Below are 13,322 nucleotides of genomic sequence, written 5' to 3' on the forward strand. Positions count from 1 at the left end.
ATGTGTATATAACTGGATCACTTTGCTGTACCGCAGAAATTAACACAACATTGTAAATCAACTATACTTCAGTACAATTGGAAAAAAAGAAAAAAAAAAAGGTGGAAGATAGGACGTGCGTAAAAATAACTGGACCCTAATGGGCGGATTAGGAAGGCACTCCCTAAAGGCGCGCACCCATCACTGAAAATGAAGGCTGTGTTCTGCTTGCCCTTCTTCCAGGGAGGAAGATCAGAACGTTACAGCCATTGAAAAGACTGGAGGTGCCACCTGATGTCAGGCCCAACCCCCTGCCTTCTCGGAACAAATTCCACTTGCGCCTCGGATGTGTTTCTCAAGGAAACTATGACCTACTCTGTCTAGGTTCAAGGCTTTTGCTTCGATGAGGACAAATTAGCGCAGGGAACAAATTAATCATTGACTTGGCTAAAGAATTCAATGCACTGTAGGACTTGTACACCTAAGAGTTTGGCAAACTATAGCCCGCAGGCCAGATTCAGCCCACTGCCCGTGTCTGTCAATAAAGTTTTGATGAAGCGTGGCCATGCCGTGCTTTTTGCACGACAGAGTTGAATACCTGTGACCAAGACCATCTGACCTGCACAGCCCCAAACAGTTACTATTTGGCACATTACAGAAAAAGTTTACCAACCTCTTGTACGTAACTTAATAACATCTGGTCAATGATTGCCTGTCTAGACGTAGAAGATGACATTACCTGTCTATATGAAATGAATACATTATCTTTGGTAAAACCGGTGAAGCACAAACAAGATGTCTCTTAGATCTACTCTATAGAATTAACTTCAGTGTATGTATGTATTCATTTGTTTTCTTAGTTACTCTCTGAGGACGTTTTTCTTCTTTACCAGCAGACACGTGGAGAGGAGAAATTAGCTTATGTTTAAGAGTATGTATCTTAAACACGTATACCTGGAATAAAGTTACTTGACTACTGAAATCAAGGATTTGGGTTAAATGAGGGTTCCTCTTAAAAAGTAGTTCCTGTTGACTGGCTGGCAACCCTAGAACGTGCTGTGATATTGACACACTCCAAGTGACTGTCTCTTGGGAGGTCTTATGCAAAGGAATACCATATTATACAGCATAATATTTCTAGATCAAAAAGATGTAAAGAAAGATGAGCACAAAATAAAACCCAGGTGGGCAGAGAGGGGGAGATGACAGTGTTACAAGACGCACGTACCGCCTGGCTCGCCCTGTGTCGTAGGGGCCATCCTGAGGACTGGGGGGCGTTTCCCGTCATCCCTGGCCTCTAACCACTAGACACCAGTGACATCCATCCCAGCTGTGACAACCAAAAATGACCCCAGACGTGGCTCAGTGTTCCTCGGGGGACCAGAATCACCTCTGACTGAGAACCCCAGACCTGGACAGCTATCTGGAGGAAGAGAATTCCTGAAGAAAGAGTTAGTAATTTGCTATTCTGCTGTGGAAAAGAATACTATCTGCCAGTTCCAGCGCCCCGACTCTGTGTCTGTCAGGCTTGGAACCGAGAGGAATCTGATGCAAAACCCACGATTGCACACTGGCTCTTTGCTTGCTTTCTGAGGCTGTCAGCGATACCCGAGACAGAGAAGAGGAAAAGAAGGGGCGCTAGAGGCAGCTGAAAGGAGAGCAGATGAGAGACGACAGCTCTGCTGAGCTGGCGGCACGTACTGTTCGTCTTCAACTTCCCAGGCTCACTGCTGCGGCTGCCCGCCTGGTTGATGGCCTTGACGATGAAGATGTACTTGGTGCCGCTCTGCAGACCGTGGACGGTGTAGTGGTTCTGCTTGATGTTGGGCACGATCATCCAGCTATCGGCCGAGTTACACAGACCTGCAAAGCCAAGCACACGTGATGGGTTCTTTGGTGCCAGCATGGGGTAGATCTGCATAATGTTAAGGTCGCAGGATTTTCGGTTATTTGAACCGGAAGTGGAGAGCTTTGTCACTTCTCAGGGAGACCACCAATCAACTCGAGTGCCCAGTGTCCTGCCTATAACTAGGATGGCAACCTGTATTTATTATTATATATTCGGGCTGTGTGCTCGAAGTGGAAAGACCAACTAAGATGATTATATTGCAAACCCTGTTCAGTGTGGCTAGGAGCAGCAAGGATGGTTCTGTCCAGGATCTTAAGCGCCGTCTACGGGCACGATGTGTTACTAGGTGCCGTGGGATGAAAAGCAAGCAAGTAACCACGGATCCCTCCCCCAGTTCTCATTATGATGAGCATTCAGTTTTTGATCTCATCAATTTTGAGACTCACAGAAGGTGAGGAGAGACCCGGGTCACGTATGAGAAATTGACTTCACTAACGTAGATGCAGTAGGTTGCATTTTTGGCCTCTCGTTCTTCACCCTGCCCTGGATCCGCGTCTAGGTGACTTTGCAGTTGCTCCTTCTAAAGACATGGGGTATATTCTCTTATCTCGTAGCTTTGGATTTGGCCATGTGACCCGCTTTGGCCACTACAATGAGGCTGAAATGATAACGTGCCAGTGGCAAGAGGAGGCATTACAAGGCCTTGAGGGTTTGTTGCCCCCTCGTGCCACTGCCATAGGGACGGCCATAGGGAGAACGTTCCCGATAGTCTCCTCCTCTCACCGACTACCCAGCCGATTCGGGAGTGAGACCAGCAGAGACTGGCCAGCACCAGCGCAACTTCTGACAGGGGAACTAAGAGAATGCTCACTGGGGTTGTGTGTGACCCAGTACTATCCTGGTCGTACTTCAGTGATTCAGGACATGTGTCCCTAAGAGAACCCTGGAGTGGCAGCACCTGAGGGCAGCTCAGGGCCCAGGGCAGCTCTGAGAAAAGCATCAACAGGGATTGGGACCAGCTGCACCCCTAGCATGGCTGGTTCCAGAGACGAGCAGGGCTGCTCCTCTGGCGGCATGCTGCAGGATGTGGTTTGAGAAGCAGCCTGCAGATTTAGGAGGCTTTGGAAGAACATGTAGGAAAGAGGAAGCCGTCTTGTTTTTCAGCTGGCTGATGCTGAAAACATTTCTTTGGTCCTGGGCCCGACTCTCCTCTCCGCCCATCAATCTCCATGCTAATCGAACCTTTTCCCAGCCCCCTGGTGACTGGGCTGTCATGGCGTTTCCTGACTCTGGTGAATTTCCTTCATCGATTCTCGGTAGAGGGCTGGGCCCCTCCACTTCCTGAGGGGCGCTCAACTTGCCTCCCCTCCTTCCCTTTCAGGGGATTTGCAAGTCAAAGGTTAGTTCTTTTGATCTTGAGGCAACTTACACCTTAACCATACGCCCAAGAAGCAGTCCCTTCATCATTCTTTGGTCTTACCTCTTTGAGACTCTAATAAAACATTTCTGTAGAAGGAAACTCACAAACCCATATCCCTACTAACCCACAAATATCTGCATAGCATTTCAAGATGTTCACGGCCCCATGACAGCTGTCTCTGAATCCTACTAAATACCGTCTCCGACTTTTTCGTTCAACATTGTTCATGGTAGTCTCACAGTTGAGACGAACGTGAAAATATTTTGTTAATTGTGAAAATCCACCTCCTACGACTTGTATCTTGGGTGCACGGTATTTGCAGGTGCACTTCAGTGAGTCTTAAAATAAGCAAACATGTATATAGTCATATACATGAAAAATCCTGTGAATTTTCTCTCACCTCTTTTCACTTCCATCTGTAAACATTTAAACCAGGAGGACTGCCAAGACTTGACAGAGCCACCATAAAGCAAGGGAATGATGTGAGGCTCACAGAAGGGGTTGAGTGTGGGGTGCTTGTTTTTGGAGACATAATAGAGCAACTAAGGCACCATCCCCCCACCCCCAATTTCCCCCTATTTCTCCGACCAGTTCTCACTTGTATTAGACCCAGGTGAACATCCACAAATAGCTTAGTAACATGGGACTCTCCCAATTACATATCTCTTTTGATACTTTCTCACCTTCCCTTTTCCTTGAACACAGCAGTGACAAACTCAATGCTTCCGGATAGTGCCACAACCAAATAGTAGATTTTGATCCACCCAAAATTGGATCTCAGCTCTGGGCCCCAAGAAGCCTGTAACTCACTTTATTATTTTTTTTTGAATTTTATTTATTTATTTTTATACAGCAGGTTCTTATTAGTTATCTATTTCATACGTATTAGTGTATCCATGTCAATCCCAATCTCCCGATTCATCCCACCACCACCCCCACCTCCTGCGCTTTCCCCCCTTGGTGTCCATACGTTTGTTCTCTACATCTGTGTCTCTATTTCTGTCCTGCAAACCGGTTCACCTGTACCATTTTCCTAGATGCCACATGTAAGCGTTAATATATGATATTTTTCTCTTTCTGACTTACTTCACTCTGTATGACAGTCTCTAGGTCCATCCACGTCTCTGTAAATGACTCAATTTCGTTTCTTTTTATGGCTGAGTAATATTCCATTGCATATACGTACCACATCTTCTTTATCCATTCGTCTGTCGATGGGCATTTAGGTTGCTTCCGTGTCCTGGCTATTGTAAATAGTGCTGCAGTGAACACTGGGGTGCATGTGTCTTTTTGAATTATGGTTTTCTCTGGGTATATGCCCAGTAGTGGGATTGCTGGGTCATATGGGAGTTCTATTTTTAGTTTTCTAAGGAACCTCCATACTGTTCTTCAAAGTGGCTGTATCAATTTACATTCCCACCAACAGTGCAAGAGGGTTCCCTTTTCTCCACACCCTCTCCAGCATTTGTTGTTTGTAGATTTTCTGATGATGCCCATTCTAACTGGTGTGAGGTGTGATACCTCACTGTAGTTTTGATTTGCACTTCTTTAATAATTAGTGATGTTGAGCTGCTTTTCATGTGCCTCCTGGCCATCTGTATGTTCTTTGGAGAATAAGGTCCGTTTAGGTCTTCTGCCCATTTTTGGATTGGGTTGTTTGTTTTTTGTGACACTGAGCTGCATGAGCTCTTTATATACTTTGGAGACTAATCCTTTGTCCGTTGATTCGTTTGCAAATATTGTCTCCCATTCTGAGGGTTGTCTTTTTGTCTTGTTTATAGTTTCCTTTGCTGTGCAAAAAGCTTTTAAGTTTCAGTAGGTCCCATTTGTTTATTTTTGGTTTTATTTCCATTACTCTAGGAGGTGGGTCAAAAAAGATCTTGCTGTGATTTATGTCAGAGTGTTCTGCCTATGCTTTCCTCTAAGAGTTTTATTGTGTCTGGTCTTATATTTAGGTCTTGAATCATTTTTGAGTTTACTTTGTGTATGGTGTTAGGGAGTGTTCTAATTTCATTCTTATACATGTAGCTGTCTAGTTTGCCCAGCACCACTTATTGAAGAGACTGTCTTTTCTCCATTGTATATTCTTGCCTCCTTTATCAAAGATAAGGTGACCATATGTGTGTGGGTTTATCTCTGGGCTTTCTATCCTGTTGCATTGATCTATATTTCTGTTTTTGTGCCAGTATCATACTGTCTTGATTACTATAGCTCTGTAGTATAGTCTGAAGTCAGGGAGCCTGATTGTTCAAGCTCCGTTTTTTCCCCTCAAAATTGCTTTGGCTATTTGGGGTCTTTGGTGTCTCCACACAAATTTTAAGATTTTTTTGTTCTAGTTCTGTTAAAAACAAATGCCATTGGTAATAGGGATTTCACTGAATCTGTAGATTGCTTTGGGAAGTATAGTCATTTTCACAATATTGATTCTTCCAATCCAAGAGCAGATGGTATCTCTCTCCATCTGTTTGTGTCATCTTTGACTTACTTCTTTCATCAGTGTTTTCTGAGTACAGGTCTTTTTACCTCCTTTGGTAGGTTTCTTCCTAGGTATTTAATTATTTTTGTTGCAGTGGTGAATGGGATTGTTTCCTTAATTTCTCTTTCTGATCTTTTGTTGTTGGTGTATAGGAATGCCAGAGATTTCTGTGCATTAATTTTGTATCCTGCAACCATACAAAATTCATTCATCAGTTCTAGTAGTTTTCTGGTGGCATCTTAAGGATTGTCTATGTATAGTAACATGTCACCTGCAAACAGTGACAGTTTTACTTCTTCTTTTCTGATTTGGATTCCTTTTCTTTCTTTTTTCCCTCTGATTGCTATGGCTAAAACTTCCAAAACTATGTTGAATAATAGTGGTGAGAGTGGACAGACTTGTCTTGTTCTCTTTGATTTCTTCAGTGGTCTCTTGGTTATTTAGTAATGTAGTGTTTAGCCTCCATGTGTTTGTGGTTTTTATGTGTTTTTTTGCCTGTAATTTATTTCTAATCTCATAGCGTTGTGGTCGGAAAAGATGCTTGATATGATTTCAATTTTCTTAAATTTACTGAGGCTTGATTTGTGACCCAAGATGTGATCTGTCCTGGAGAATGTTCCATGTGCACTTGAGAATAAAGTGTATTCTGCTACTTTGGGTGAAATGTTCTAAAAATATCAATTAAATCTATCTGGTCTACTGTGTCATTTAGAGCTTGTGTTTCCTTGTTAATTTTCTGTCTCCATGATCTGTCCATTGGTGTAAGTGAGGTGTTAAAGCCCCCCACTATTATTGTGTTACTGTTGATTTCCTCTTTTACAGCTGTTAGCGTTTGCCTTCTGTATTGAGGTGCTCCTATGTTGGGTGCATATATATTTATAATTGGTATGTCTTCTTCTTGGATTGACCCCTGGATCATTATGTAGTGTCCTTCCTTGTCTCTTGTAACATTCTTTATTTTAAAGTCTATTTTATCTGATATGAGAATTGCTGCTCCAGCTTTCTTTTGATTTCCATTTGCATGGAATATCTTTTTCCATCCCCTCACTTTCAGTCTGTATGTGTTCCTAGGTCTGAAGTGGGTCTCTTGTAGGCAGCATATATAAATATGGGTCTTGTTTTTGTATCCATTCAGCCAGTCTATGTCTTTTGGCTGGGGCATTTAATCCATTCACATTTAAGGTAATTATCGACATGTATGTTCCTATGACCATTTTCTTAATTGTTTTTGTGTTTGTTTTTGTAGGTCCTTTTCTTCTCTTGTGTTTCCCACTTCGAGAAGTTCCTTTAGCATTTGTTGTAGAGCTGGTTTGGTGGTGCTGAATTCTCTTAGCTTTTGCTTGTCTGCAAAGCTTTTGATTTCTCCATCGAATCTGAATGAGATCCTTGCCGGGTAGAGTAATCTTGGTTGTAGGTTCTTCCCTTTCATCACTTGAAGTATATCATGCCACTCCCTTCTGGCTTGTTTAGTTTCTGCTGAGAAATCAGCTGTTAACCTTATGGGAGTTCCCTTGTATGTTGTTTGTCGTTTTTCCCTTGTTGCTTTCAATCATTTTTCTTTGTCTTTAATTTTTGCCAATCTGATTACTGTGTGTCTCGGCGTGTTTCTCCTTGGGTTTATCCTGCCTGGGACCCTCTGTGCTTCCTGGACTTGGGTGGCTATTTCCTTTCCCATGTTAGGGAAGTTTTTTGACTATAATCTCTTCAAGTATTTTCTCTGGTCCCTTCTCTCTCTCTTCTCCTTCTGGGACCCCTATAATGCGAATGTTGTTGCGTTTAATGTTGTCCCAGAGGTCTCTTAGGCTGTCTTCATTTCTTTTCATTCTTTTTTCTTTATTCTGTTCCGCGGCAGCGAATTCCACCATTCTGTCTTCCAGGTCACTTATCCGTTCTTCTGCCTCAGTGATTCTGCTATTGATTCCTTCTACTATAGTTTTCATTTCAGTTATTGTTCATCTCTGTTTGTTTGTTCTTTAATTCTTCTAGGTCTTTGTTAAATATTTCCTGCATCGTCACGATCTTTGCCTCTGTTCTTTTTCTGGAAGGTTGCCTATCTCCACTTCACTTAGTTGTTTTTCTGGGGTTTTAGCTTGTTCCTTCATCTGGTACATGGTCCTCTGCCTTTTCATTTTGTCTATCTTTCTGCGAATGTGGTTTTCCTTCCACAGGCTGCAGGATTGTAGTTCTTCTTGCTTCTGCTGTCTGCCCTCTGGTGGCTGAGGCTATCTAAGAGGCTTGCGCAAGCTTCCTGATGGGAGGGACTGGTGGTGGGTAGAGCTGGGTGTTGCTGCGGTGGGCAGAGAGCAGTCAAACTTTAATCCACTTGTCTGCTGATGCGTGGGGCTGAGTTCACTCCCTGTTCATTGTTTGGCCTGAGGCGACCCAGCACTGGAGGCCACAGGCTCTTTGGTGGGGCTAATGGTGGACTCCGGGAGGGCTCATGCCAAGGAACACTTCCCAGAACTTCTGCTGCCAGGGTCCCTGTCCCTGCAGTGAGCCACAGCCGCCCCCTGCCTCTGCAGGAGACCCTCCAACACCAGCAGGTAGGTCTGCTTCAGTCTCCTATGGGGTCACTGCTCCCTCCTCCTGGGTCTGGATGTGTGCACACTACCCTGTGTGTGCCCTCCAAGAGTGGAGTCTCTCTTTCCCCCAGTCCTGCAATCAAATCCAGCTAGCCTTCAAAGTCTGATTCTCTGGGGATTCCTCCTCCCATTGCCAGACCCCCAGGTTGGGAAGCCTGACGTGGGGCTCAGAACCTTCACTCCAGGGGCTGGAGTTCTGTGGTATAAGTGTTCTCCAGTCTGTGAGCCACCCACCCAGTGGTTATGGGATTTGATTTGATTGTGACTGCGCCCCTCCTACCGTCTCATTGTGGCTTCTCCTTTGTCTTTGGATGTGGGGGTATATTTTCTGGTGAGTTCCAGTGTCTTCCTGTTGATGACTGTCCAGCAGTTAGTTGTGATTCAGGTGCTCTCGCAAGAGGGAGTGAGAGCATGTCCTTCTACTCTGCCATCTTCTCACCAAATCCAAATGTTTTTAAAACAAGCTTGGTGTGTGTGTATGGATGGAGTGGGTGGGATATATATGTTGTCAAGCAAGTCTTAACCCCAGACTTAATTTTTTTCCAATTTCTGTTTTCCCCCTTGCTTTAGCCAATATTCATTTTCCATCCCTTAACGATCCCTCAGAATTATTTCACAACTTCCCAGTTACTTTCAAACCCAATGCACATTGCACCCGTTCCCCTTTCCCCAGCACAGGCTTGACCTGTGCTTTGGGGAGCTACAGGGGGCCAGACGGTTTTCCACTCTTCTGCTCTTTGTCCCACTCTAAGCACTCGAAATCAAGACAAGTGGCCTCGTCTGTCTCTCGGACATCTTCTCCCACTTCTAAGCTGTAGATTCTCCACTCACTGCAGTGACCCTTCTTCTTTGACTCAGGGTTTCTCTGCTACCTCATGCCAACTTTAGGATCCCCTCTGGCGTTGACTTTCTCTGTGCAGTATGGTGTGCTCACTCCCGTGCTGAATCCTCTCATCTACAGCCTCATTAAAATTGGTCTGAGCATGGTTTTTCTTACCCTCCTTGTCACTGACCTCCCCCAAGTGAAGCCTCTTCTTAATTGCCTGGCTGTCCAGTGGTTAAGACTCTGTGCCACTGCAGGGGGCGCAGGTTCGATCCCTGGTCAGGGAACTTTTACTCCCAGCGGCACCTCCCTGGGCAGATCCTGGGCAAACCCAGGTCCTGTCAGCATGGACACAGCCCCAGGTTCTCCTGAAGCCCAAATCCCAGCGAGTACTATGGAGACTGAACTCTTGTGGCACGGAAGCTACCCCTCCTAGTCCCAAAGCAGAAGCCCTGGCAGTGCTTGTAACTCACTTTAGATATTTAATAAGAGCGTCACAATAGTAATAAAACAACAGCCACAGAAAACAAACTTACTTACAGTTACCAAAGGGGAAGGGAGGGAAGGGACAAATTAGGAGTTTGGGATTAACATATGTACACTACTCTATATAAAACAGATAATCAACAAGCTCCTACTGTATAGCACAGGGAACTCTACTCAGTAGTCTGTGATAACCTATAAGGGAAAAGGATCTGAAAAAAAATATATATGTATAACTGAATCACTGTGCTGTGTACACCTGAAACTAACACAACGTTGTAAATCAACTTATACTCCAATAAAAAATTAATTAAAAAACAGAACAAAACGATGAGCTTTTCCATTGCCTAGGACAATCCACTCATATTCCTAGACCTTTGTCAACAGCAGTCCGGCACAAATGCAAACAATAACAGCAGTCAGCAGAATCAAATGAGAATCCTATCAGTGTCACTGTGTTTACACTGTTCCTATTTAATTGCATATGTTACAGCGAAATGAGTATTGTGGTCAAAGAAAGCAAATGTAAAAATCTTTCAATAAACTTTACATCACTGTACAACCCCAAAGCTGGGTTTAATGTGGTGGCGGAATGCTTTCAGCAACATCATAAAGCAGATGTCTGAAATTGCTGCAAACTGCAACTTGGCTTACAATCCAAAGTCTTAACCCAACAAGAAAAGATTTAATGTTGCAGAAAACTTTTCCAAACCAAAAAAGGGACCCTGACCATCCTGATTAGTTTGTGAACAAGTCACTAATTATTTTACTTGAATATTAAAAGAACAAAATGTTTATGGAGTAGTAAAATTTGATTGGATAACTTTACCCTGGGACAATCTGCTTTGATGAATGCTAACTCTAACTATTTAGGCTTCCCTTTATATTATTACTACGGCCAAGGTCATAACTGAGAGGTTGATTACAAATGCCAAGAAAGCAACATCGCCCGTTCTCTTTTGGGGGCTGCAGTTAGTGGGATGCCTCGGAGTACACCATGATTGCATTGCTAGTGTTGGTCTAGTGCCAGCACCACTTAACTTCCTGCATATGGTGCCAAGCGCCAGACTTCTCTGCCTTGATACCCCACTGTGTTGAGACCGTTGACCAGGTTTTATTCATCACTTTATGAAAACAAACATCCATATAACTGTCCTGACTGAATCTTCTACTTTTCTCTAAATTCGTTTCCAATCAATCATCTTTGAGGGGATGCCAACATTCACCTTCTCCAATTCAGCTTGAAGTATTAAAGCAACAATGGAACTTGGAAGATGATTAGTTCATAATACAATAATTGAGTTTTGTGATTTTTGTACTTTTTTTCCTCTCATTCACAATGGGTCAGAAGCACCTCCCTACATAATGCTGCTCCTTACAAGATCCTAATTACGTTTGGGACTTCAGAGCCTTGTACCGTAACTGCCTGTCATCTTACAGTAAAACATCATTATGTATAAAACATTATGCAACACGGACACCCTTCAGAGAGGCTGCACACCAGCTTCTAACAAACACCCTTTGTTTCTTTGACCAGATTGGACATAGGTGAACATTCTTTTCCTTCTTCTCAATGCAAGTAGTATATGTTTAATAACTTTCATGAATGTTTTCAAAATGACTAAAATAAATTAAATACAGATAACTAACTACTTTGCCATGAAGGCTTGAAGACACAGATCTTTTGACTTTTGCCAATAATAAAAATAACAGGCTGCTGGGAGAAGGCTCCAATTGAAGATTTTCAATGATGCATTAAAAGTAGTTTTGGAAAAAACTGTAAAATTGAATACATATCTATTTATTTCTCAATAGGCAATTCGTTAACATCTGTAGTCATAAGCCTGTTCATAAAAATGAAAAATAAAAAATTAACTGTCATTAATTTTGCATTTGAGTGTATGAATTTGATGAGAGATATAGTTTTTTTTATAAGATTAAAAAGCTCCATAGATAGTATCTAGTTCTCCTTCACTGAAGTCACTCGAGGGCAATTAACTAGCATTTATTATGACAAGTGAAGGAACTGTGACCTAGGGACAGTAAAAGACTGCCCAGTGGCACAAGGAGCTACAGCCAGCTTTGGAGTATTCTTTCTCCTTCTTTCCAGTAGAGTCTGTACTCTTAGATCCTATCATTCAATAGAACATCTGCACAGGATAGTCCTTTCAAATGGTAGGCTAGAAGAACAAACAACATGCAAGGAAGACCTTTCACACGAAGACTGTGTAAAATGCCATCATGTAGCTAATCCTGGCAAATTGCACGATTGACCTTTATCATATGACAAAAAATATAATGACGGGTGAGTCTAGGCTATATTTTTGTAGGAACAGTGACTTTGAATAGCTAAGTGCTAACAAACACAGGGCTAAGACCTTTACTTTTAGTATCTCAGCCATGTGAAGTTAAAACATTACCTCTTCTTACAGATGAAGAAACAGAGGATGTTCAATAATTTGCCCCAAATTATAGAGCTAGTGAGGTCCAAAGCTGGGATTCAAATCCAGAGCTCCCTCAATCACTACAACTATGCATAATAGTTAAGAAAAAAATCATCTCTGGCCAAAAAGCACATGAAAAGCTGCTCAACCTCACTAATCATTAGAGTAATGCAAATCAAAACTACAAAGAGGTACTACCTCACACTGATCAGAATGGCCATCATCAAAAGATCTACAAATAACAAGTGCTGGAGAGGGTGTGGAGAAAAGGGAACCCTCCTACACTGTTGGTGGGAATGTAAATTGGTGCAGCCACTATGGAGAAAAGTATGGAGGTTCCTTCAAAAACTACAAATAGAACTATCATACGACCCAGCAATCCCACTCCTGGGCATAGATCAGGAGAAAACCATAACTTGAAAAAAACCACGCACCCCAATGTTCACTGCAGCACTACTTACAATAGCCTGGACATGGAAGCAACCTAAATGTCCATCAACAGAGGAATGAATAAAGAAGATGTGGTACATATAGACAATGGAATAGTACTCAGCCATAAAAAAAGAATGAAATAATGCTATTTGCAGCAACATGGATGGACCTAGAGATGATCACACTAAGTGAAGTAAATCAAAGAGAAAGACAAGTACCATGTGATATCACTTCTATGTGGAATCTAAAAAAAAAAAAAAAAATGATACAAATGAACTTATGTACAAAACAGAAACAGAGTCACAGACTTCAAAAACAAACTTGTGGTTACCAAAGGGGAGAGGTCAGGAGAGGGATAGATTAGGAGTTTGGGATTAACATCTACACACTACTATATATACAACAGATAACCAACAAGGACCTACTACTGCACAGCACAGGGAACTCTAGTCACTAGTCTCTAGAAACCTATGAGAAAAGAATCTGTAAAGTAATGGATATATGTATCTGTATAACTGAATCACTTTGCTGTACACCTGAAACTAACACTGCATTGTAAATCAACTATACTCCAAGATAAAATAAAGATTAAATTACAGAAGAAAAAATAATCTGAGAATGTTTACATCTCAGTTACCTTTAATCTAAATTTATTCTTGCATTGTCGCAATTTGATCCTGTAGGCATTGGGACTTCACTTCACTATACTGCTTTAATGGACATTAAAGAGACAAACAAATGCTGATACTAACAAGCTGACTAGAGTACCCCAGTTAGATGAACAACTGCAGTTTCACTGGTTTCCATCTGTCCTGGGAGAACAGGCCTTTTCAG

The 13,322-nt window shown here is 42.5% G+C and overlaps 1 protein-coding gene across 5 annotated transcripts in view; it reads right to left on the reverse strand.

The window, feature by feature from the left end:
• Window positions 1-13,322, reverse strand: part of MID1 (midline 1) — a 615,186-nt gene that overhangs the window by 13,390 nt on the left and 588,474 nt on the right. For all 5 annotated transcript variants that reach the window (XM_068533512.1, XM_068533511.1, XM_068533513.1 and 2 more), the window contains one exon: window positions 1,681-1,842. In XM_068533512.1, coding sequence (XP_068389613.1) covers window positions 1,681-1,842 — 162 coding nt within the window. The remainder of the gene's footprint in view (window positions 1-1,680; window positions 1,843-13,322) is intronic.

Source organism: Eschrichtius robustus, chromosome X, assembly GCF_028021215.1.
Source record: "Eschrichtius robustus isolate mEscRob2 chromosome X, mEscRob2.pri, whole genome shotgun sequence".
NCBI classification, from domain to species: domain Eukaryota; kingdom Metazoa; phylum Chordata; class Mammalia; order Artiodactyla; family Eschrichtiidae; genus Eschrichtius; species Eschrichtius robustus.